At 42.3% G+C, this 27,330-nt stretch overlaps 2 protein-coding genes across 2 annotated transcripts; both read right to left on the bottom strand.

Annotated features, from left to right (window-relative positions):
• Positions 1-4,345: 4,345 nt before the first annotated feature.
• LOC124269136 (uncharacterized serine-rich protein C215.13-like) lies at positions 4,346-5,359 on the bottom strand. Its single transcript, XM_046704156.1, has one exon. It carries the CDS (start codon positions 5,357-5,359, stop codon positions 4,346-4,348), a length of 1,014 nt encoding a protein of 337 aa, XP_046560112.1.
• A 1,386-nt stretch (positions 5,360-6,745) lies between these two features.
• LOC124269133 (putative per-hexamer repeat protein 5) lies at positions 6,746-25,768 on the bottom strand. Its single transcript, XM_046704153.1, has 5 exons — positions 25,667-25,768; positions 12,908-13,208; positions 10,609-10,725; positions 9,205-9,501; positions 6,746-8,874 (listed from the first exon to the last, which is right to left on the bottom strand). The coding sequence occupies exons 1-5, from the start codon at positions 25,766-25,768 to the stop codon at positions 6,746-6,748; spliced, it is 2,946 nt and encodes a 981-aa protein (XP_046560109.1).
• Between the last annotated feature and the right edge of the window lie 1,562 nt (positions 25,769-27,330).

Raw genomic sequence — 27,330 nt, 5'->3', positions numbered from 1 at the left:
AAGCGAAATGGAGGTTACAAGTCGTGAAAGAAAATGTATAAAGGGAGATAACTAGGAATAGGTCAATCCAGCTATGTTAACTGCTTGACATATACATTGTGAACTAATGGAATCGATATATATATAAAGTACAAAGCAGGTGCCAGAGTATAAAGATATACGTGAATATATAGTGAGTGTGCTAGTGCAGTTACAATTATCACATACTGAGATCTGCATTTATAACACCACGCCACGTGGGATAAAACATAGGAACAACATTCTGTGGTTAAAATTTGAGTTCGATTCAGCTTATGCGAATCCTAAAACTAAATTATTCATTTTCATTATTTTGATCACAATATTATACATTATTCTATTTTGTTCAGATGCTCATAATACGAGATATTTCAATAACTGTAAATTTGTGGATTTAAGTAAACTAAGTTGACTTATGTGTCGTGAGACATGTTAACACAATTGCTTTGAAAATCCGAAAAGCATGAAGTTATTATCTCCCTTGACTCTACACGAGGACCAGTATTCTCTCCCTTGACTCTACACGAGGACCAGTATTCTCTCACTTGACTCTACACGAGGACCAGTATTCTCTCCCTTGACTCTACACGAGGACCAGTATTCTCTACCTTGACTCTACACGAGGACCAGTATTCTCTACCTTGACTCTACACGAGGACCAGTATTCTCTACCTTGACTCTACACGAGGACTAGTATTCTCTACCTTGACTCTACACGAGGACCAGTATTCTCCCTTGACTCTACACGAGGACCAGTATTCTCTCCCTTGACTCTACACGAGGACCAGTATTCTCCTTTGACCTTATTCTCTCCCTTGACTCTACACGAGGACCAGTATTCTCTACCTTGACTCTACACGAGGACCAGTATTCTCTACCTTGACTCTACACGAGGACCAGTATTCTCTACCTTGACTCTACACGAGGACCAGTATTCTCTACCTTGACTCTACACGAGGACCAGTATTCTCTAGACTCTTTACACGAGGACCAGTATTCTCTCACTTGACTTATTCTCTACCTTGACTCTACACGAGGACCAGTATTCTCTACCTTGACTCTACACGAGGACCAGTATTCTCTACCTTGACTCTACACGAGGACCAGTATTCTCCTCCTTGACTCTACACGAGGACCAGTACACGAGGACCAGTATTCTCTACCTTGACTCTGAGGACTCAGTATTCTCTACCCTTGACTCTACACGAGGACCAGTATTCTCTACCTTGACTCTACACGAGGACCAGTATTCTCTCACCTTGACTCTACACGAGGACCAGTATTCTCTACCTTGACTCTACACGAGGACCAGTATTCTCTACCTTGACTCTACACGAGGACCAGTATTCTCTACCTTGACTCTACACGAGGACCAGTATTCTCTACCTTGACTCAGTATTCTCTACTCTACACGAGGACCAGTATTCTCTCACTCTTGACTCTACACGAGGACCAGTATTCTCTACCTTGACTCTACACGAGGACCAGTATTCTCTACCTTGACTCTACACGAGGACCAGTATTCGACATAGTTAACGTAGTTTTCCAAAACATTTTGTTTCATTTTTTCATCCTCCGTAATATCGTTGAATATAGAATACTGAATTGCGTAAAATCTTTTGTCAGACACTTGCCACAGCGCAGAGAGTTGTTGGACAAATGCGTCCCCAGAATTAAGTTGTATCATAATGTATTTATGGTTTATATCCATATTCAGTCTTTAAATATTCACAACTTCCAAGTAACATAATATTCTGATAAATGTGTAGATTAGTAGTTGTTATTATTAATTTGATACACACAGTAAGTACTATATATGTGCGTGGCGTATATGTACATACATCTATATGCATATATATCAAAGTGCAAGTGTCAAAGTTTGAGATCAAGGATCTCATGTCGAAAAACAGATCACACACAGTTGCTCAATCTGTAAATTGTATAACAGCATTATATATGTCGTTCTAATATATTTTAACGTAAATGTAAATCAACTAGGTTTCAATTTCGTTTTACATTATGTCAAATATAAAATATATGCAACTATCAGACAAAATACTGTAAGAAAATTAAGTGCAATACTTACAAGGAACGATTAACAATGTGTTAGCGGAAGACACGTCATCGGGGTTAGACGACTGGCATCGGATCTCAGTCCCGTTATAACTTATGTCAAAAGATGTTGTCAATGTGTGAGTAATCGTCTTTGTGCAACCCCCCTGTGTCTCGGTCCGGGTGTCATCCGCGAAGTCCTTTTGAGCAAAGGTTGTCTCCCCTGGACGCTTGATAGCCCAGTAGAGGTCGCCATCGGTTGTTATAACGGTTGCCTCACAGGTCAGAGTGACTTGGGTGCTTTCTTGAATATCTCCTGGGTACGTGACAACCGGCGGTTGAGGAGGCACTGAATAGAAGGAAGTAGAGATTATGTCAGTTACCTTTTGTATTGGCGCACAAGGGTTACGTGAGTCATTCGCTGATCTGCAGAGGACTCCGTGAAGTGACTAACACTGATAAATAGTATTTCCTCGTGAAACGGACTGAACATTTGTACTTGTCTTGTCGGTCTGTTTGCGGTGTATAAGTTTTTAAAATCACTTCCTCCAGAAAGTAGTTATTAAGAAATATTTAAATAACTTTCCCATATATTACTCTTTTCTAGCAAAAGTAAATTTGTCTTCTTCTGCTGGAACTTTCAGAGAATGAGTTTAGTTTTACGCCGTTTTCAGCACAACTCCAGCAATACCACGGCGGGGGGACACCAGAAATGTGCTTCAAACATTGAACTCATGTGGAGAATCGAACCCGAGTCTTCGGCTTCAGAGAGGAAACTGGCTTACAAAATCCCCCAATAGCCCAAACAGTTACTGCAGTAATTTGGAGTTCGATTCTCCAAATCTGGAACGTACATTGGGTTCACTCTCAAACAACAGATATCCAATACACATATATGAAGAACATCCGACACACGTATATCTGACATTCAAGGTAGTCAATCGTGATCAATATTAACTTTGAAACTGTATGATTCGAATCTGGATAACAAATTGTAAACATATGCTACTTACACGTGACCTGCAGTCTGCCACGGTCGCTTATACTCGCATTAGGAAAACTAGCAGCGCAGAGGTAGAGTGTGTCCTGCTCACAAGTGACGTTGTCAAAGGTGATGACGAATGTAGTGGTGTTGGTGTCGTTGTACCGACTGGAGGAGAGACCATGACTCAGGAAGACGTTGTCGTTGTTGTCAGCGGTGAAGCCGGCAATGGCGCGGTAACGTCCTTCGAAGTCCTGGAAGAACCCGACCAAGCTCCAGCCTTCACCTTGTAGCGTGCAGGAGACGGAGGTTTCCGTGTGTAGCAGAGCAGGCGGGTTCGACATCGTGATAACTTCAAACATAGCAATGTCAGTAACATCATTTACACACATTCCAACCAACTGGAAAACCAGCCTGGGAGAATTGGAAGACTAGGTCTCTGACAGCCCAATATGAGTTAAAGGGGGATTATGATCTGTTCTTGGGTCTAATATCGACATATCAATATCATGCAGTGAGACCTGAGGAATCTTAGGAATACTACAATTTGTGCTACCCTTACAATAATTAATTAGAACATTGCTTACCGGTCGCCGTCAATCATCTGGCGTTAAACAAACTGGGAAATACTAAGTACCAAAGAAACAGCGGTCTACTTTCAAAAAGGGTCCGATTCTGTATTTCATAAATTGTGCATCATGAAGCAGTACTAAAGTCCTTGAGTTGTTGACCTCTATTCTGACATGGAGGAGATGGAATACTTTGGAACAGTATCAAGTATTGAGTACATGAACAGGTATCAACCTGCAGGACTCACCCGGCGCACGAGTAGTTGTTGTCGTTGTTGTTTGACTTGTCGTCGTGACTGATGTTGTTGTCGGTGTAGTTGACACAACTGCCGAGGAGGGTTCTAAACATCAGGAATATCAGTTTACTTATAGCCCTATCATCTGCTGAGGCAGACAATGGGATATATGTTTTGCAACCTAGATTTCTCGAACATTTTGTTTATCAAAGTTTATAGATTAGTCCAATGAAATACTTACGGAGACTGATTACGATTGTCTCAATCTGTGAACAAATAAAACCCCATCCTGCGCGAGTATCATGTACAATTTACAAACAAGAATCCACAAACATACTCACCTACAGCTAGAGTTGATGAAGGAGCTATTGTACCTGTCGCCGACGACGCTTGTATACTTCCACCTGTAGCAGCTGTAGTAACTCCTTCAATAGACGCTGCTACAGTTGAAGGAAGTATACCTGTCGATGTTGACACTCCATCAGATGTTACACTGCTGTCTGATGCCAAAGATGTGATGGCACCGTTGATGCCGTCGGCTGCACTGGTAGGCATGGTATCTGTAGAGGCGGTAACATCAGCAAATCCATCGTTGAAGACCCCATCATGCTGGTTACAACACTGCCACCTTCGAGGCTTGTAGCCGTGCTGACAGATGTAGTCAGTCTTGTAGTTCCAGATTCACCAGGAGAAGCTGCTCCTGGAGTTGTTGTCGCAGATCCGTCCATGCCGTTGAGCGCTGTAGCAAGAGTAGATGATGGATCGATCATGCTGGTCTGTGTATCCACAGATGTTGTTGATGACATGCCACCGCCCACCATGCTTGTTTGTCCGTCTCCAGTAACCATAGAAGTCATACTCACATCCTGGCTGTTGAATGGTGTACTGACAGTCGCATCTACCAAGCCTGTTTGTGTAGCCATGCTGCCGTCCATGCTGCTAGATAAAGTATTTGACGCATCTACCACGCTTGCTTGTGTAGCCATGCTGCCGTCCATGCTGACGTCCATGCTGCTAGATAAAGTATTTGACGCATCTGCCATGCTTGCTTGTGAGTTTCCATTTGCCATAGTTATCATGCTTCCGTCCATGCTGTTGTATGCGGTAGATATGGAAGCAGAAGGCTCTAACATGCTTGTCTGCGTGTGGCCGGTAGCCATAGTAACCATGCTTCCATCCATGCTACTAACTGCCACACCAATAGTCTCTGATGTGGTCACCATGCCTGTTTGTACAGTGCTTGGAGCCATGCTTGCATGCACGCTTTCTTCGAGGCTGGTCGACGAAAGCAAATTCAGGTCCGGCATGCTTGCCAACGCACTACTACTTGAATCCATGCTATTTACAGAACTAACACCATCTAAAGCCGACATGCTGGCACCAACACTAGCTTGCATGCTGTTGTCGATTGTCTGCCCGTCTGAGTATGATGCCACAGACGGTGTGCCCTCAAGGGCAGAGCTTGACTCAGTATACGTGTCTGTCACAATGCTGCTCGACATAGTATTCATGCTATCTAACAAGCTACTGATCGATCCTAAATTCATGCTGTCTAACAAGCTACTGCTCGATCCTGAATTCATGCCACCTAACACTGTACTGCTCGATCCTAAATTCATGCTGTCTAATAAACTACTGCTCGATCTTAAATTCATGCTGTCTAACACTGTACTGCTCGATCCTAAATTCATGCTGTCTAACTACTGCTCGATCCTAAGTGCTCGGTCCCAAATTCATGCTGCTGTCTAATAAGCTACTGCTCGATCCTAAGTTCATGCTGTCTAACACTGTACTGTCGATCCTAAGTTCATGCTGTCTAACTACTGCTATACTGTTCTGCTCGATCCTAAATTCATGCTGTCTAACACTGTACTGCTCGATCCTGAATTCATGCTGTCTAACACTGTACTGCTCGATCCTAAATTCATGCTGTCTAACACTGTACTGCTCGATCCCAAATTCATACTGCCCAACACATCACTGCTGGACAATAAATTTATGCTTTTTAACACGTTACTGCTCAACCCTACGTTCATGGGGCTGCTGGCTACTACACTTTGAGATAGAGTATTTGAGATAATATTCAGGCTGTTGCCATCCACAGGAGCTGTCGCCATACTACTGGACAGGCTCATCAAGGAACTATCACTTGAAGCCAATATACGATTCGTGTCGCCCATGCTAACAGTAGCAGCAGTAGGCATTGCTGCACCTGTCACCGTACTTGCCCATACACTAACCAAAACACTATCGCTTATTGTACCTGTGGCTATCATGGCATCAACATCGGTAACATCACCAACACCACCTTGACCTGTCGACATGCTCCTGTCGCTGGCGTCATACACAGATTCATCATTTGTAGAAAGTGTGTGTGTTGAATATGGAATGGAATCAGTGGGTTGTGTGTTTGGCGTTATTGTGGCATCTGTGTTAATATCTGTAATTCCAGTAAACGCTTGACTTGCAGTCATTAAAGAATCAGTCACGCCATTACTCAAAGCAGTGTTTAGAAGTGAACCTGTTTGAACATGTGCTGATATTGTCTCAAAACCCACCCCACTTGTTACAGTAGTGGCACCTGACTCCACCCCACTTGTTACAGTAGTGGCACCTGACCCCACTCCACTTGTTACAGCAGTGGCACCTGACCCCACCCCACTTGTTACAGCAGTGGCACCTGACCCCACTCCACTTGTTACAGCAGTGGCACCTGACCCCACCCCACTTGTTACAGCAGTGGCACCTGACCCCACCCCACTTGTTACAGCAGTGGCACCTGACCCCACCCCACTTGGCAGTGGCACTGACCCCACCCCACTTGTTACAGTTGGCACCTGACCCCACCCCACTTGTTACAGCAGTGGCACCTGACCCCACCCCACTTGTTACAGCAGTGGCACCTGACCCCACCCCACTGTTACAGCAGTGGCACAGCCAGTTACAGCGGTGGCACCTGACCCCACCCCACTTGTTACAGCAGTGGCACCTGACCCCACCCCACTTGTTACAGCAGTGGCACCTGACCCCACCCCACTTGTTACAGCAGTGGCACCTGACCCCACCCCACTTGTTACAGCAGTGGCACCTGACCCCACCCCACTTGTTACAGCAGTGGCACCTGACCCCACCCCACTTGTTACAGCAGTGGCACCTGACCCCACCCCACTTGTTACAGCAGTGGCACCTGACCCCACCCCACTTGTTACAGCAGTGGCACCTGACCCCACCCCACTTGTTACAGCAGTGGCACCAGAACCCATGAGTGGTGTAGCCGTTGCACTGTCAAAGACTGTGGTTGTCATTGCCAGATCACTGATGGGTTGTGAAGACGGTTGAAGTAAGGGAGTGTTGCTGTTCATACTGCTAGCCCCAAGACTCTGTGTAACCCCCTGCCCGCTGTTTACTGCAGTACGTAACACAGCTGATGATGTTAATCCATTAACGGTCCCTCCTAAAGAAGAACTGGCCGTATCTTGAGAACCTACTGTTGGCGATTGTGAGTACACCCCTGTTCCATTGTGTGTGACTGACGCGCCGATGTTACCTGTTTGTGAATCCAGCCACCCAGTAGCACTTACAGATGCCGTTTGAGATATGAAACTGTTACTCTGACCAAACTCTGAAGCAGTATCTACACCAGAAGAAGCAGAAAGACTTGCATCAAGCTGAGAAGATGGACTAGCTGAAGCAACTGCAGATGTATCCCCGACAGTCATTGTTTGAAACGAAGACAGGTGACTTTCATCTGAAGACGTCTCATCATTTCGACTGATGGAAGCTGAATCACTATAGACACTGGAAGCTGATGCTACAATACTTTCCGTTCCACCAAGCAAGTGAGAGAATGTCACAGCTGAAACTGGTAACGTGTTTACGGTTCCCACTGAGAGGCTATTTGCGACAAGCGTGTTAGATGCAGAGCCATGTAGATGGTCTGAAGCAACGGTCCTGGTTCCACTATCTGATCCCGCACTACCACCAGCGGAACCTGACCCCAAACTTCCTGATATAGCAGAACCTGGCGTAAAAACAAAAGCTGTAAACGTGTTGTCCAAAACAGACAATGTTTGCTCAGTGGGGGTATATGAGTCGGGAAGGGAAGTTAGTGCCGTTGGATATAACATATTTCCATCACCGCTCACACTACTGTAGCCTTGACCTGCTCCTGACGACACGATGCTGGCAGTATCAAACGAACCAGTTGCAGAGATAGCTGTGCTGCTTACCACACTGCCGTCAGCACCTGAACCAGTTCCACCTACAGAACCGACAATTCCACCTAAGCCGGCATTGGCATCACGTTCGATACCTAGACTATGTGAGGGTGACAAAGTTGCAGTTCCGCCAGATTGGCTTCCATCAACAGTTTCAGATCCACTACCGACTACACTAGAACCACTTGATCCACCTACACCAGAACTGGCATCAACCTCAGAGCTCAGAGTATAAGAAGGAGTCATGGTGGCTGTTCCACCTGACTCGCCCGCACTAAAACCCCTTGATCCACCTACACCAGAACTGGCATCAACCTCAGAGCTCAGAATATTAGAAGGCGCCAAGGTGGCTATTCCACCTGACTCGCCCACGCTAGAACCACTTGATCCACCTACACCAGCACTGGCATCAACCTCAGAGCTCAGAATATTAGAAGGCGCCAAGGTGGCTGTTCCACCTGACTTGCCCGCGCTAAAACCACTTGATCCACCTACACCAGAACTGGCATCAACTTCTGAGCTCAGAATATTAGAAGGCGCCAAGGTGGCTGTTCCACCTGACTCGCCCGCGCTAGAACCACTTGATCCACCTACACCAGAACTGGCATCAACCTCAGAGCTTAGAGTATTAGAAGGCGCCAAGGTGGCTGTTCCGCCTGACTCGCCCGCACTAGAACCACTTGATCCACCTACACCAGCACTGGCATCAACCTCAGAGCTTAGAGTATTAGGAGTCAAGGTGGTTGTTTCACTTGACCCAAGTGTGACACTACTACTCGCGCTAGAATCACTTGATCCACCTACAACATACCTTTATCAACCTCAGAGCTTAGAGTATTAGAAGGAGCAAAGGCGGCTGTTCCACCTGACTCGCCCGCACTAAAACCACTTGCTCCACCTACATCAGAATTTGCATCACTTCCAAAGCCTAGAGTATTGGAAGGAGTGAAAGTGACTGTTCCACCCGCCCCAAGTGTAACACTACCACTCGCGCCAGATCCACTTGATCCACTACCACTTGGGCTCAAACCACTTAATTCACCTGCACCAACACTTGCATCACCCCCAGTGCCTAAAGGTATTAGAAGGAGTCAAGATGGCTGTTACGTCTGACCCACTTATAACATTACCACCCTCGTTATAGGCACTGGATCCACCTAAACTAGAACTTGCATAATCTCCAAAGCTTCGTGTATCAGAAGGAAGCACGGTTGATGTTCCACCCGAGACAAATAACTCGCTCCTAAGCACGCTTGAAGCGCTTGAGCTGTCGATGATTGCATTTGAATCAGCCACAAAACCTACAGTATGAGACGGAGCCATGGTTGCTGATCCACCCGACCCACCAGACAAATTATGAACCGTGCTAGAACCACCTGTAGATTCACCTGATCCACCTAAAACAGCACTTGCATCTCCCCCCAAACCTGGAAAATTCAAAGCAGCCAATGTTGCTGTTCCAGACCATCCACCTGATTCACTACCACTCGCGCTAAAACCACTTGATTCATTCACACCAGAACTTGAATACCCCAGAGTATCAGAAGGAGCCAAGGTTCCACTTGACCCACCTGTTCTACTACCACCAGCGTCAGGACTAGCTGACCCACCTAAAACAGAAGCTACTTCACCACTAAAGCCTAGACTATTAGAAGGAAGTAAAGTGGATGATCCACCTAACTCGACAACACTAGAACCCATTGATCCACTACCGCCAAAGTTGGAATTGCTAGATCTTCCCAAAACATCACTAGCATCAAAGCCTATAGTATTCGAAGGCGCCAAAGTTGTTGATTCACCCGACCCACCGGATCCACTGCCAACAGAACTAGAAGCACCTGTTCCGCTTCCGGCCGCGTCAGAACCACGTGATGCATATAAAGAAGCACTTGCATCAGCCCCCGAGGTTAGAGTATTAGAAGGAGCCAAGGATGCAGTTTCAACGGACCTACTCTGTACACTCATGTCCACGCTGGCCCCTGTCAATCCACCAAGCCCTTCACTAACGTCACGCAAAGAGGAGGTAAGGTGTGTATTAGTAACGGACACAGGGTGAGTCACAGCGAGGAGAGTATTATGCATTGGGAGTGTTATGGTTGCAGTGGGTGACATGTGGATGTGTTGAGGTTGGGTACTGGGCGAGATGTGGGAGGATTGTGGTGACGACGTGTGTGATACAATATAATATGTGCCACTATTCACTGAGGAGGGATAATGAAGTGTCAGTCGTATTTGGGAACTCGTTTGAGAATCTAAACTATATGACTGATATATATTTGGTTTAGAACTAGCTAAAGTATTCCTACCAGCCATATGGTCAGTTGAGTGTTGACCAGTGACGTCTTGACTTTGTATAGGTGATGTGGATAAGCCATTTACACTAGACACTGGAAGGGTTGCATCAACGCCAGATGTTGCTGGTGCGGATGAAGACACATGGGTTGAACCTAAAGACGTTCCTTGGCCGGTGATGGTAGACCCAGTTGAAGAGACCAAGCCAGTTCCGTCTATAATATTTCCGATTCTGGAGTCACCTTCAGTCGACGGAAGGACAGTGGTTGATTCCGCTGCTGTGCCTACTGTAGACGTGGCTCCGGAACCAGTATTCGCCCCTCCTGCCAGAGGGTTCTCTAGTCGTCCTGATATAGCTCCTGCAGACAGAGAAGGACATAAGTAGGACAGTACCATCATTACCACTGACCGTTGGCCATGTTTGTGTTATTTTTGGGACAATTGTATCAATAACCAATTGTTTTGCTTGTTGATTAACGTAACACTCCACAATAGTCCAGCTGTATGACGGTGGTCTGTAAATAATCGACTCTGCAGTCTGCACCAGATAATCCAGTGATGACATCATGAGCATCTAGGCAATTTGGATACGTTGACCTTCATCAAGGACATTAGCTAGTCTAACCCTTCGGTCGGTTACGTTTAGATGTCAGGCTGCCAGGACTGCAGTCGACTATTGTTGCCGCATTGTGTCATATTATCCCTACGATTATGATTGGCGCTCCATCAACAAATATATCTACAGTCACAGTTACAGATACTTGGTCCTTAAGGAAACATTTTATTACATGCTTACCGATAGCGATGAATGTGTTTATATAAACAGCCCTATCCAAGCCGGGGTATTTACAAGCTGGTGTCCCTCAAGGGTCAGTCCTCGGTCCTTTCTTATTTCTTGTTTATGTCAATGATATTGCTAATGATTTAAACTGCTTGACACGATTATTTGCTGATGATTCGTCTCTTGGCTTATCTTCTCATGATCGTCTATTCATTGAAAGATATTTGAATTCAAACTTGGAAAGGCTGTGGTCTTGGGCAAAGCGGTGGCTTATAACATACAATCCTGATAAAACTGAGGCAATTTCTTTCTCTTTGCAAAAGAATGTTGATGCACTAAATCTCTACCTTAACGGGGTTTGTATCAAAACAGTTAATAATCATAAACATTTGGGATTAACATTTTCAAAAGATTGTAAATGGTCTGACCATATTGATAATATTGTAAAAATAACTTCAAAAATGATATCTTCTCTACGTAAACTCAAATTTTTATTACCGCGCTCTGTATTGAATAGAAATTACGTAATGTTCATAAGACCCCATTTCGAATATGCGTGTGAAGTATGGGATGGATGTGCTCAATATCAAGCAAATAAATTAGAACAACTGCAATTAGAAGCAGCAAGAATTGTAACAGGTTTACCTAAATATACTCATCATGAACATCTGTATTATGATACCGGTTGGGAATCTTTAGCAGAACGTAGGAGAAAGCGTAAACTTTGCCTTTTTTACAACATACAGAATAATATGGCACCATCGTACCTTATTGATCTTGTTCCTGGGGACGTAGCATCTAAATGTAGCTATAATCTTCGCAACTCTGATGATGTCTCACTTCCTTTCTCGCGATTAAAATTTTCGTATGATTCTTATTTTTCATCCACAATTAGAATGTGGAATGAACTTCCAGTTGAAGTGAGAAAAAGCGAGTCATTGAATTCTTTTATATCGAATATTGTTATAAAACATAAAGCTGCTCCTCAATACTTTGATTCTGGACCGAGAATCACTTACATCATCCTTACAAAACTACGTTACATGTGTAGTCAGTTGAATTATGATCTATTCCGTGCTGGTTTAAGAGATAACCCAAGTTGTTCTTGTCGAAATGTTTGTGAAAATTCTTATCATTACCTATTTGACTGTCAATTATATACAGTACAGAGAACTACCGTGATGACTAATTTTACGCAGCATTACAAATGTGGATATAACCTATGAGTTACTATTACATGGCAATACAGATCTGACTGTTCACATAAATCAAAACATATTTAAAATTGTTCAAACATACATTTGTCATTCAAAACGATTTTCTTAATTGTTGCAATTGTTCCTCTTTTTCCCATATTTCTGTTCTGTTCTTCTCTGTCCATCTTGTAGAATGAATGTAAATAATACTATGTAAATACTACGGAGAGGGTGTTCTAAGTTGTATAACTTGTACCCAATCCTTTTCTCATGAATAAAATATGTTTAAAACAAAACACACCGTGAAAGGTGGTCCAACGCAAGTACACAAAAATGTGTACTGACAGTATTGATCTACTCAATGTATTGATCACCAATGGAGTCTTCAGTCCTTAATTCAGCGTTTCTCTTTCCGAGTACCACGATTACGTACTGGGATGTTTATAACACACTCCACAGGAGGAAGGATCAATTCACACTTTTATTCAACTTCACTAAATGGTAAATGATTTTAATAATCAACACCCCAGCAGATGTTCCCTTTGAAGCAAGTGTTCCCCCTACCATTGTGTTGGCCGATGATGCTCCACAGTGTGGCCGCCGTGATGCCGGCAATCACCCCCAGCAGACCCACCAGCAGCAGCACCAGGAAGATGGTGTTCCGCCGCCGGATGTTCCTCTTGTCCTTGTATGACTGTATGGAGCTCGTGAAGGAGGCGCCGCTGTTGCTGTTGAAGTACGGCTCCAGCTCATCCTTGTAGGGGTCGCTAAGGCTGACGTCGCGGCTGCTGAGGGCCTTACCGTTGAGGTTGGAGGAGGTGAAGAAGCCGCTCTGGTTGGGCTGGCCGGCGTAACGCACCGCCGGCTGAAACAAGGACGTAAGTGATACTGTGCTTGTTTATCTATTGATTACCTCTGCGATAATCCAGTTATATGATATAGCCTGTAAATATTCAATATTGACCAGATAATCCACTGATTGATACCATGAGCAACGTACAGTGAGTGAGTGAGTGAGTGACGTCCATCGTGTTATTATGCGAAAGTACTCATGCAACCACTGCCAAGTACGTTTAATTCAGTCATCATCAAAGTTAGATGAAACTCAAATCGGTCTATGTTTACATTCTGCCTATATAAATACAATTGACAGGGTTATAATTTAATTACGAAAAAACAGAATACCTGACATAGAAGAACATTGTAAAACCTGTTCATTTATGTCCGAATTTACGTAAGCCCAATGCTGCCATTTTTATTGCGGAACGTATATATCATTCGAATTTTCTCATCACTTCGGTATTGTTTTATTGTTATTCAATTAATTTCTTGAAATATCGAGTATATTTTTCCTTTTCCAATTTCAAACATTTCTCTATATTTCCAATAATACCAATTGAAACAAACGGGTAAATAATCAATAAAGTGATAAAATATTTGACGCACCAAGAAATATTGCTAAAAGACTTATTTACGGCACAAAAGTGGCAGCACTTGGCTTTCGTACGAGTTAAGTTTACGCGATATATTCGTGACATGAATTATCAAAACCACCCTCGTGTCTTTGGCCATGTGAGTCTGACTGTAAGTACTGAACATGGAGTATAGTGTGTATGGAAATACGAAAAAGGAATTAAAGCCGATCGGAATAACACGAAGGGGATTTGTACAAAGAGAGAACGTGGCAATTACCAACGAATCACATCTAACAAACCACATGACGAATTCACACACATATGCACATTATCAAAGAATGTGCACAACCAACGAATGCATCAGATCACTGTGCGCCTAAAGGAATACCAACGCAACCAACGAATGTATGTAACGTCAGATCACTGTGCGTCTATAGGAATACCAACACAACCAACGAATGCATGGAACGTCAGATGACTGTTGGTCTAAATGAATACCAACACAACCAACGAATGTATGTAACGTCAGATCACTGTGCGCCTAAAGGAATACCAACACAACCAACGAATGTATGTAACGTCAGATCACTGTGCGCCTAAAGGAATACCAACACAACCAACGAATGAATGTAACGTCAGATCACTGTGGGCCTAAAGGAATACCAACACAACCAACGAATGTATGTAACGTCAGATCACTGTGGGCCTAAAGGAATACCAACACAACCAACGAATGCGTAGAATGTATGCAACGTCAAATCATTGTGCGCCTAAAGGAATACCAACACAACCAACGAATGAATGCAACGTCAGGTCACTGTGCGGAATGAAGGAATACCAACACAACCAACGAATGATGCAACGTCAGATTACTGATGGCGTAAAGGAATACCAACACTGCCAACGAATGAATGCAACGTCAGATCACTGTGCGCCTAAAGGAATACCAACACAACCCACCAATTAATGTAACGTCAGATCACTGTGCGCCTAAAGGAATACCAACACAACCAACGACTGTATGCAACGTCAGATCACTGTGCGCCTAAAGGAATACCAACACAACCAACGATTGTATGTAACGTCAGATCACTGTGCGTCTATTGGAATACCAACACAACCAACGAATGCATAGAACGTCAGATCACTGTGGGCCTAAAGGAATACCAACACAACCCACCAATTAGTGTAACGTCAGATCACTGTGGGCTTAAAGGAATACCAACACAACCAACGAATGAATGTAACGTCAGATCACTGTGGGCCTAAAGGAATGCCAACACAATCAACGAATGCGTAGAACGTCAAATCATTGTGCGCCTAAAGGAATACCAACACAACCAAAGAATGAATGCAACGTCAGATCACTGTGCGCCTAAAGGAATACCAACACAACCAACGAATGAATGCAACGTCAGATCACTGTGCGCCAACACAACCAACGGAATGCAACGTCAGATCACTGTGGGCCTAAAGGAATACCAACACAACCAACCAATGAATGCAACGTCAGATCACTGTGCGCCTAAAGGAATACCAACACAACCAACGAATGAATGCAACGTCAGATCACTGTGCGCCTAAAGGAATACCAACACAACCAACGAATGAATGTAACGTCAGATCACTGTGCGTCTAAAGGAATACCAACACAACCAACGAATGCATAGAACGTCAGATCACTGTGCGCCTAAATGAATACCAACACAACCAACGATTGTATGCAACGTCCGATCACTGTGAGCTTAAAGGAATACCAACACAACCAACGAATTGTATGCAACGTCAGATCACTGTGGGCTTAAAGGAATACCAACACAACCAACGAATGAATGTAACGTCAGATCACTGTGAGCCTAAAGGAATACCAACACAACCAACGAATGAATGCAACGTCAGATCACTGTGCGTCTATTGGAATACCAACACAACCAACGAATGAATGTAACGTCAGATCACTGTGCGCCTAAAGGAATACCAACACAACACAAAGTCAGATCAGTGTGGGCCTGAAGGAATATGATAGAAAATGAATTTATATTATATTAGTAATGTTGCCTGCAAAGTACTGGAGTAGTATATATATGGTATTTACATAAAGTTGATGATCACCAATTAAAGGAAGTTTTCCAGACTACAAGAACATGAGTGACATACCTTGAGCGTTACCCGTGGCAGCTTAAAGGTATCCCAGGTCATGTCGAAAGAACGCTGAGACTCCTTGCTGCTTCTTAATATATTTACTAGCTGTCCAATACGGTGTTTAAGCTTAAAACAGTATTACGAACATCTTAGACCTTTTACGTATCTATCTATACATCGCCGTTTGCCGCAGGGCGAGGAAACTACTTACATTTGTAGAAAGGTATGTTGCTGAAACACCTGATTAAGCCCATACTGACATACTTTATTAAGTGAATTATTTCAAGATGATATATGCTTTTGTCAGAGTGGGTGTTAATTGATTACTCCTTTCATGTTGTAAGTACCGTTAAAGAAGGCGTCAACACGACTGTTAATGCTCTCTGTGTGGGTACTTCCCGGGCCTGTGTTACAGTGCATCAGTGTATCGGTCTACGTTTATTCAGCATGACTATACCGTCTTGTAGACCTTATCGTGTCGCACGTCTAGACGTCACTTCATGTGATCTTTTGTCTTCATTACCGAGATTTAATTAATCTAATTAATGGAAACATTTGCTATGTTGTTAAAGCGCTGATACAAAATATTATCTGAAATAAATTATTGCTCTTTGGACATGTCCTGAAATCTGACAGAATGTATACACGGACAACATGTTTGTTCTGAGACTGTGACCGTAATGAAACATTTAAACTAAAAATTTGCAGCGACCCTCCACTCCACAACTACACACACAAACACCTGTCGCCACATACCCCCGCCTCCCCCCACCACCTACACACACACAAACACACACACACCAATACACACACAAATACAATCGGACCAGCCCCACAATCAAACTCATCACCCCATCATATTGGATCTGTTTGTATCGTGCAATCACAACAAAATAAATTAAACTGAACAGTTGCATAAGTCAGGATTGTGTTTCGGTTTTTAGTTGATGCGAAATAAACAAGATGGCCGGTATCTGCAATTGAAATTGTAGCTGCTTGGTTCATCGCCCGCAGCTCACTATGTGTTGCTGTGGTGCTGTCGAAGAACGGTGACTGAAACATGATAAACGTCCTGGGAATTTCACATGTCATGAAAATATTCTATTTTACGACAACAAAACGAAGAGAGGGTTATTCTGATCATTTTCGCCATATATGTCCCCTTTTTCTGTTGTGAAAGTGCCCGCAGAGACACCGCTCGATCATCAATGATTGCGACATCTGTCAGTAATATGATTTCATTTTCGTGACGTTGATTTAATTTGACGTACAAGCCGACACAGCCGAAGTGAGTGAGTGTGAGTGAATGTGGTTTGATGCCGCATTTCAAAGCAATATCACGGCGGGGGACACCAGAAATGGGCTTCACACATTGTACCCATTTGGGGAATCGAACCCTGTATTCGGTATGACGAGTGAACGCTTTAATTACTAGGCTACCCCACTGCCCCTGCAGACAAAGTGAAACTGGTGAGGAATTGAATGGCCGTCAGTGTTATTGCAGGATGGGGCTATGTTCACTTAAAACCTGCACACATTTTTTATATGTGCAACCAGTACGCGGGTACATATTGAGGTCGGTGATGATGCAAACGTTTGAATAAGGACGACGTATTTGTAGGTTTAAACCCGCTCATTTAAAAAAAATACCTGACATATTTAACGGTGGACGAATGTAGCTACTAGTGGTGGTCCGATTAATTGAAATAATCGAAGATTGGTCGCAGTGACTAAACGACCAAGCAATCGAACATGATTTCTCATAATCGAACGCAACCAATCTTGGAACACTTGTTTGTATCAACAATATTTTTCACAAGGTTGGTTTTCTCTGTGTCATTAAATTTACATTTCATAAGCACTACAAGCTCGTTCCAAGTCATGATTGAATTTATCTTAAAGAATCCAGGAAATCTGTGTTCCTAACATACTAATAATCCTTTAAATATGCAAAATTTGCTTACGGATTTTGTTTAATTTGAAAAAAACCCAAATTACTACATGTTTTTCCTTTTTTTTTACAAAGATAACAGGAACATTTGATAAATGACGCTAACCAATTATTTTCGATGATTGATCGGTTGTAATGGACCAATCATCCATTATGAGATTTTAACCAACTCCCAAAACCAGTAGCTACATATCAAAACGCAAACATATATCCTTGTTACAACCCTAAAAATAAAGACTATGGTCAGGTGAGAGATCTCTATTTGACTACATTCAGATCCACTCGACAGTGCTCGACAGTTATTTGAACCGAACTCTGATTGTCATCTTCTCTGTTGACATAACGGAACTCAGTGGACAAGCTACGGACACACCCCGGCGGAACGGGAGTGTTATCATAATAAGGCATCTAATGCCTTATCGGGGTGCGACATTCTGGGTGTCCTATTCATATCGAAAAAATACCAGCGACCCACATATTGAATCCTTGCCTACTGAGTCAGAGTTTGCCCCGGGACATGCGCTGCACGGAGACCGTGTGAAGATGCCATCTGATTGCGATTTTCACATCTACACTCCGGGCAGATTATCAAAATGGTTATTCATATTTGTAGCTAAATAAATCTCCTAAACAACCATTAAAATATTTTTGAACCGTGCTGGGCTTCGCACATTGTACCCATGTAGGGAAGCGGACCTGGATCTTCGGTGTAACGAGCCAACACTTTAACCACTGGGCTACCCCACCGCCTCTGTAATTAGTGCAGGTCAGGAGCCACAGTTAAAATAACTATAATAATATAACAGCAACGCTAGCTCCCCGTAGCACCCGCTCTAAAATTTACATAATTAGTAAATTTTCGTTTGAAGATAAAGAACTCTCATGTTCCTTCAGGCTCATGCCATCTTTGGTCTTTATTATCTATCCAGGAGATTGTCTCCGCGATATTGTGTATAGACGGAACATCACACCCCGGGGACAGGGGGCGCCGGGGATTATATATCCATATCACATTACGTCACACACAGTAAAACCGTTATCTCTCCTCAGTAGTCGTTAAGGTTACGATCTTACCAACCAGCCTTGGGCACCACGTGTTACAACTAGTGCAGTGGTCCCTGCCTAAGGCTGCAGCCGATAGCGTCAAGGTTCTAAAGGGAGAATAACTCTCACTGATAAGAGGGGATAACTCTATGTATCAGTGTATGTACCCGCCAGAGGGTGTTGAAGGTATGTTACGTATCAACACCATAGATTCGGTTATCATGAAATGATAAGTTGTGAATGTTCTGGCCGAGTACAATGACATACGGTACCTACAGCAAAACGTGTTGATTATTTACTGACATAATGAATAGAACGATTGACATCAGTCAGCTGTTTGGTAGTGCTGAATATGATCAATCGATATGATTTACTTATTCATGTACTGATCGTGATTTGTTAATAACATGTATATGATAACTAAAAGGTATATATAACTACCTGATTACATATCTATGATTATGTACTTCCTGTTGGATAACGTTTGACATAGATAACAGTGAGGCATGTACGAATGTGATGCCAAAAATAACATCAATCAGAACATAATATTCAAAACTTTATCTTATTGAAAGTGAAAGGTTTTCATAAATATTTTTGGAATTTTGCTTATTATTAAGTATATGTCAATAATCACATTTTTATTGTGTCCTCTGTAATTTCTGCATTCTGATTAGTTGCATTGGTGAAGTGTTAATTCTATTTAACTCTACTTCCTCATGAATGCAAACACTAAGCTACACCCACCGAGACGTCCACCACGCGAGAATATTGAGGAACACAGTCCTGGAATCCCATTGTTTGATACCTGTATGATCATGGTCGGAACTTTACTCTCATACAAATAGCACATGGGTTTTGGGATAAACACCTCAGGTATTGGAAACAATGCACACACAATTAGAAATTAAATTACCATATTCGAAGCATCAGTGGCAAAAATATATCTGATCAAATTCCCGCTATTGATTTATAATAATATTTTCACGCGCTTTTCACGTCAATAACTGGTTTGCCTTTTGCGCATGATGGTACGGCTGAGGTACGAAAATGTCAACTTTTGAGAACAATGGTATCAGAACTTTGTGATAGTGACATTCATAAAGACATGCTCATTTGGTCGGAGTGACACAATGCTTGAGATGGAATGAACGAAGGGGACGGAACCGGGGTGAATTCTTCTCTCTACATTGCCTAATTACACTCTTAAAATAAAGTATGGGCGATTTATTTTAATTTACGATGGTAACAAAATGGGAGATATATCGGTCTATCAAAATTGAGATGATAATAATGAATGTTTTGAGAGAGCATCACCACTTGCACTTCCTTATGGCCATAGTTGTTTGTACAGTTATCACTCTTGACGTGAAATTTGCATGTGGATGATTTTCATTTTCCAACAAAATGAAACCCGGCTAGAAACAACCACAAACAACTATATGATGCAAGAAGATTGTCAAATGATCCACAGTGGTTTATCGACCTCCCTGAAAACCGTCAAAATCAAGAATGACACCCCACGCACGTGTATGGGGCTACTGCGTTGTGCACGTGCAATCCATGCGTTGTGTTTAGGGATGGTGGTAAAAAGAAATGGTGGTGCGTTCATAAGATGTCTGTCTTTGAAAACTTTGTTAACGCTTATACTTCCTATCCAAATTGAAAATTCAGCTTCCCCTACCTTTTTTTAAGGAGTATATTTCGACCAAAGCGAAGGAAACTATTTATCAACAATAGAAACCCAAACACAGTAAAACAGTTACCACATTCACGGACATTCTCCCTGGATAAACTCGGTCAGATGAGTGTCAATATTGACTGTCCAGGACAAAAATATTAATTTGCTAAACACACACTTGTCTAGATAACTAGGGTGGTTTCAGAAAAATACGGTTGGTGCAGAATGTTCCATTAAAACACCAGACGAACGGTGGTATGTTAAGCAGAACGCTATAATTTCCGGAATTTCATTAAAGATATGATGACACATGTTATATAGCCATAATTCAGAGTGAACCGGTGAACTGAATCAGGCGCACTTCATCACGAGTCATAATGACTCCCCCTCGCCCACGCTGGGCGTAGTACCTATAGTCAGAGTTAGTCACCCTGGATGGTGAACACGACAACCATCAAACAACCATCAGAAATCACTAAATGTTGAAACAATTCAAAAAGACAGTTTAAGCATTAATAGTTTTGATTATCTGTTAGTGAAGTATGGATATGGATGGTACATGCTGAAATGTTGACAAATCTTTTTGCTATAGTGCCATTAGTTCAGTAGGTTTGCTGTAGGCTGCTCGATCTACTTTAGGATTGTCTCCTAGAGGTGGTCAAGCATGAACAACTCACATCGCCTGTAGTCACTGATTTCCGCACCAGCAACCTAGCAGATAAACAAGACATTACTATAGTGGGCTCTGATCAACAGCTGAATATTGCGGGGCGCGTGACATTAAATCTAATGGTTGATTGCATGAACAACTGACATCGTCAACAGTATCTGTACAGTGAGTGAGTGAGTGAGTGGGTTTTACGCCGCACTCAGCAATATTCAAGCTATATTGGCGGCGGTCTGTAAATAATCGAGTCTGGACCAGACAATCCATGATCAACAGCATGAGCATCAATCTACGCAATTGGGATACGATGACATGTGTCAACCAAGTCAGCGAGCCTGACCACCCGATACCGTTAGTCGTCTCTTACGACAAGCACGGGTTCCTGAAGATCAATATCCTAACCCGGAACTTCACGGGTCCATATCTGTACAGTACCTTGTCTTGCAATAAATACTAGCTTTACTTAGAAAACCACGATAAAAAGCACAATCGACTTACTGTGAAATTCCTATCAAAAAGCAAAACAAAACAGAGGGCAGAAGGACAAAACTCACTGGGAGTGTCAAGTGTTCTCAGCAAGGTGCGGCCTTTAAACGGGAGAGCAGGCAATGTCCCCTGACATCTATAGCCATGTCTATATCTGGCGGGTATGGTGCTTGTAACAATACCACGACATCGGTTGATCAGAATCAAATCTGACAACCAGTTATTTTGTTTATTTATTGAGTCCAAAATAACCTTGTGAGACTTGAATACAAATACAATGACACATTTGATTGACTTATACATGAAACATACATCTGGTACATGCCAGGTTTATGATCAATTATATCAAGTCTGTCAAACGTCTCCTTGCTACTTTATTTAATTCACGTGATTTGGCGTTCTATAAATATTTGCTTGCCAAATTATCAATGTTAGTTCCACGCAAGCAGCTACATGTATGAGTTGTGTATTCGCTAACCATTTACCCAAACATAATACTCGATTCCCGAGCCTCGGACCCCGTCAGTAAACAAATCATAGCATTGTTTCTACGTTCCTACAAACAATACGTTTACGTTGCCTCTTTGCTAAGCTCCGCGCTCCGCCTGTACCAATACACTGTCACGAGTTTTGAGATGTCACGAAAGAGTTACGTTTAGTGGGATGTAATTAACCAGGGCATGTGAACAATCGACACAAAAGAAATTATAGATTTGTTTGCAGGATGTTTGTCTTCAGAAACATGAAATTGTCTCGGTTGTATCCTGTAAAACTGATGATTTAATTGTGTCCGTGTAGGCATGCATCAATCGATGGCGGTTCCTCCGACTTAACGACCTGACTGTACGAGGGTCGATCAAAAAAAGTACGTAGCCTAACTATATTCTCGATGTCCAATGTTTGAAAAGCTTCTATTTTATTTTGTAGGAATCGGAGCAAAGCCATATCCAAAATTTCACATGTGTGGGTAATGTGGTTAACCAGATATTTGTCATCACAACACATTGAGGTATAATATTTCTAACAAAATTGCAGAAAATGAAAGACGATTAGTCTTTTGGTACCTCTTGGGTAATGGTATGCCCTCAGATAATGTCATATAAAATATGTTCAGTATAGTATTGGATGACTTCCCGTCATGATCAACGATTTGGATTGCCTGATTTATTTTTTTAAGAATACCACCATTTTAATCTTTCAAACCCCTGCGTGTTGATATTCAAGCTGGCACTGTTTACAATATATTGTGAGCTGACACTTGAGTGACCATTCAGTATTTAGTTTGAACCCTTGGCACCATGCAAAAGTGAAAACATTAGAATAAGCTATGCCCTTATGATTACGTCAACTGAAAGGGGGATGGGTAGTGTCTCCAAAACAAGCTCTTTCAGTCAACATGAAGTGGGGAGTCACTTTAACAAGCGATTGTAATTTCAAATTGCTTTTTTATGAACTTGTCTAAGTGTGATTCTAGTGAACTATAATCAATCTCAAACACACAAAATATTTCTTGCATATTTTGTTTCCTGAAGTTTTTTATGTGTTTATTGTAGATTTTGCGTTTTTTGAGGGAACCAAGATAAAAGGTGTAACAAAATGGGTATCGTGAGACTGGAACATGGCAAAATCAAATTGCTTGAGCTTGACAGATAATGTGTAGAAAAATAAAACATAAAAATAACTGCATTTGTATCGTTTTCTTGGTGATTCTACATACTTTTTGATAGCCCATCGTATGAGCATAGTTGAGTCGATAAAACAAGTGATGACCTTGATAAACGAAAAAAGCTTACATTGGACATGCTTACTTAGAGTTTACGTGTACACAATATACTTTGGGTTTTTTCTTTTTGTTTGATGTTTAATAAGCAATAACCAAGCTAAATGAAACGGTAAGTATATTGGAGTCTGGACCAGACAATCCAGTGACTGACATCATGAGTATTGATCTATGCAGTTAGGATACGATGACATGCGTCAGCCAAGTGGGTATATTGACCGAAATGTACATTGACTCTGAAACATTTAGGTACATGTATTCCAGTTCCATCACTATAAACAATGTCCTTGTGTTTGAAACCTCACAGTTAAATACCGTCACGTCCTCAAACAAAAAGGACTTAACAACATGGTACTTGTTGTTACCGTGCCTCTCACGCGGAACTGAGGGGATTAAAGCAAGACTGGGAGTGTCGTAGTCAGTAAGGTGTGTCTGTGTATTCATGGGAAACTGCGGAACGGATGCAAGTTGTATGGAACATTCCCAAGCCCCGACTCCTGCAGCCAGCCATACGCAATCACATCCTATAGTTTGCACTTCCTATAGCCATAGCGTCTCCCACTTGCGTAGGATGTCATTCCTGATTTTAAAACGTACAGGGAAGGCCCATTGATACCTAATGATCATTATTTCTGTCAACGGGTTTTCAAGCCTGCTTCGCATAAGTTGCAATTAAGTGGATTTCAGTCATTGTTTAGATAAGAGAACTAGAGATGCAACGTATGAAACGCAGTGGGGTTTACGGGCTATTTAGCATGCTGGAGGCTGGCAGAGTGAATCGAACCCGGGGCTTTGACGTGACGAGCGAACACTTTAACCATTAGGCTACCCAACAGTCCTGGAGGCTGGCAGAGGTCAGCGTGAGGTGGCCAATACGGTCAACGTTTCACGGTTTTTGGTTACAATGGTTAGCAGATTAAGGATCAGGTTCCGGCAAACCCCAAATGTTGCCGATCGACCCCGTTCATGATGTCCACAACACTGATAGACTAATCCCAAACCAGGCAAACTCGGGTTGAAACGGCGTTTCAAAATTGCTGGAAACCTTGAGCAGGGTACGTGAGTACGCGTCACCGGTTAGACTATTATAAATCGACCGTGCTCTCCTCCAGCATTACAACTTCCTTAGAGAGTCCAGCAACATACATGCCCAGACCACTACTCCCTTCCCTTATCTCTTACAGTGCTGGACGATTTAAGCTTTCACCTAGTATTCCCTCGTATATTTGAGGGGCGATAGGGTGGCCTTGAGGTTAAAGTGTTTGCTCGTCACGCTGAAGTTCCTGGTTCGATTCCCTATATGGGTATAATGTGTAAAGCCCATTTCTGGTGTCCGCCGCCATGATATTGCTGGAATATTGCTAAAGCGGCGTAAAACTCACTTACTCGTATATTTAATGAAACATGCATACATTTTTGCCTGTTGAGTGTTTACAATTTTAAACAAATCCGTACACTAAATGAGGATATCTTAGTACAACACAACCTCAACAGTAAGTTATCTTTGATTCACAGTTTCGCTGCCTAAGGGGACAAAAAGTACATTTATCAGTTTTCATTCTCTACGCTGCTTCATCAGTGAGTTCATGCAAAAGTCGCCAAATGTTTTCAATTAGATCGCACAAAGAGAGAGATCTAACTTTTAAAGTCCATAAGATCTCGGCGATGCAATCCGTGTACATATAGATGGAATAGATAGAAGACAGTGAGATCACACGGAAGAGATCAACATTCCAGGAACAGTGATAATACATAGAAGTGAGAAAATGTATTGAAGTCCTTCAGGTCACATACAAAAACATGATTATAGACCTTATATTACTTACAGTGAAAATATATGTAAGTAATATATTTATTGAGGTATGTGAGATGACCCTGGTAACTATGTCTTAACTCAGTCAAAATACACAATAAGTGTTATACACAATGATGTCATGATCACTGTCACGTATAAATGACATAAATATCGAAAAGAATCACAACATTCATTAACGAATGGCTCGACCGTTGTTAATTTCAGTGTTAAACATCGAACTGTCAAGTTCGAGACATCGAGTGTATGTATATCTTAAAGTCCCCGCACGTACGTCAGTAGGGTTCGCACAATCCAACCTTAGTCTTTAGACGTATCATTACATACATATATAATATACTTACTCGTGAGAAGATGTGTCCCCAGTACCCACCCTGACTGGGCGTGTCAGGGTCGGTCATCATCCTCATCCATCGGGGACTCTCCAGATCCGCATCCGAATCCATTCCGGGAGGTTTCTGGCAGTCCGTCTCAGTATGCAATGTGTGGCGAGACCCCATCAAATTCACTCGGGGTAGGAAATCCATTTGTGACGCAACAAAATATATATATTATCAGAGTCTTATAAAATTATAGTCTATTGAAATCTTTTCAACATCAGTGAAAGGAGTAATTTCCACAGCTACCAAGCTTCCTAAGTGACATATAGATCTGTGATAGTTCCAACGTCATAACATGTTTTCTTCAAACTCTTGTCATATATTCCTTTTTTACAGAAAAAGACAACATGACTTGGCCAGAATGTTCATCGTAGTTAAAACCTCTCCGAGTCTAGTTGTCGGCGCTGTGATTGAGTCATTAATGAATGCGGGGGGCGTCCTTTGAGCTGAATGTTTCAACCAGAGGACACAAAGTTAGAAACAAAAGCGTGTCACTGCGCATGTCCGGAGGCATGGATCTAAGATGGTGCACTACCTAAGGTCTGGAGGGGTGATCGCTAGATTAAAATACCGGCTGTCTTACAACGGCTGAGGGTAAATATATTCAGCCTATCTGTCAATCTGGCCCCGCCTTGCCGGACTGAAGGCTGAGAGTTGATACACGGAAACCCGGTTGTTGGGGATGAGGCTGAAGCTAAAACCATCACCTAGCACATGTCTGTTGACACGGAATTAAAGAACACAGGTTGATCTGCTTGAGGAAGTATCGATGTCAATGTTACTCTTCCGTCTTCTTTCACCTTCAGCGGCTTTCAGACTTTGTGCGTAGAATCAGTTTTTAAGTTCATTTTTGGAGACATTAAAAACATATTTAGACTGGCGTTACCGTCAAGTGTTGAAAATGTTTTTGAAATGTTTGTATAAATGTTCTGTGAAACAGAAATCAAATCAATTGTTTCTATCGAAACATATTCTGTTTTTATGAAATTGTGTATTAAAGTTTTCTTAACGGGTTCTGTGTCCACTAAAACCTCCTCAGATATAGACTCTTCCTACTCCCTGTCACAACGTGTTGTATGGCGAAGCTGTTAAAGGCTAACCAATGTTGACAATGTTTCATTTCTCTTTCTAAACAATTCCCCGATTTGTCAAAAATTCCCCTCGTGGATAATCCAAGCATCCTACATACTTAAACAACATTACATTGCACTTCTATGCGTCTTTTCGATTCGATCCAACTAATTTACCGTATGAGGCAGATACGTTGCTGTTATTCTGTTCTATATTTCCTCAGTTATCACAGCATGGAATCATTGCGGATTTCGGATTGCTGGTAAAAATGATATAGCTTAAATGCAGATCTGTTACTTTCAGAAGGATTCGAGGAAAATGCATTTAATTTGATTCTTCACTTTCTCGTAAACTGTATTCATGTACGTAGAGACTTGCATGTATACCATATCCACATTAACGTGAAGGTTCGGTTAGAAATGTGTCATAAAGTCAGATATAATTTAACCTGCAATAAAATCCACCAATTAACAAGTCATCTCCTTGGTATCAGTTGTACCTCTATCTATTAACACCTTAATTGTGGGCAAGGTGGATGATTGTGTAGTTGATGTTGC

This window comes from Haliotis rubra, unplaced genomic scaffold (genome assembly GCF_003918875.1).
Source record: "Haliotis rubra isolate DU_JTF1 unplaced genomic scaffold, ASM391887v1 Scf1421, whole genome shotgun sequence".
Lineage (NCBI taxonomy): Eukaryota > Metazoa > Mollusca > Gastropoda > Lepetellida > Haliotidae > Haliotis > Haliotis rubra.
This window is presented reverse-complemented; position numbering and strand designations above follow the sequence as displayed.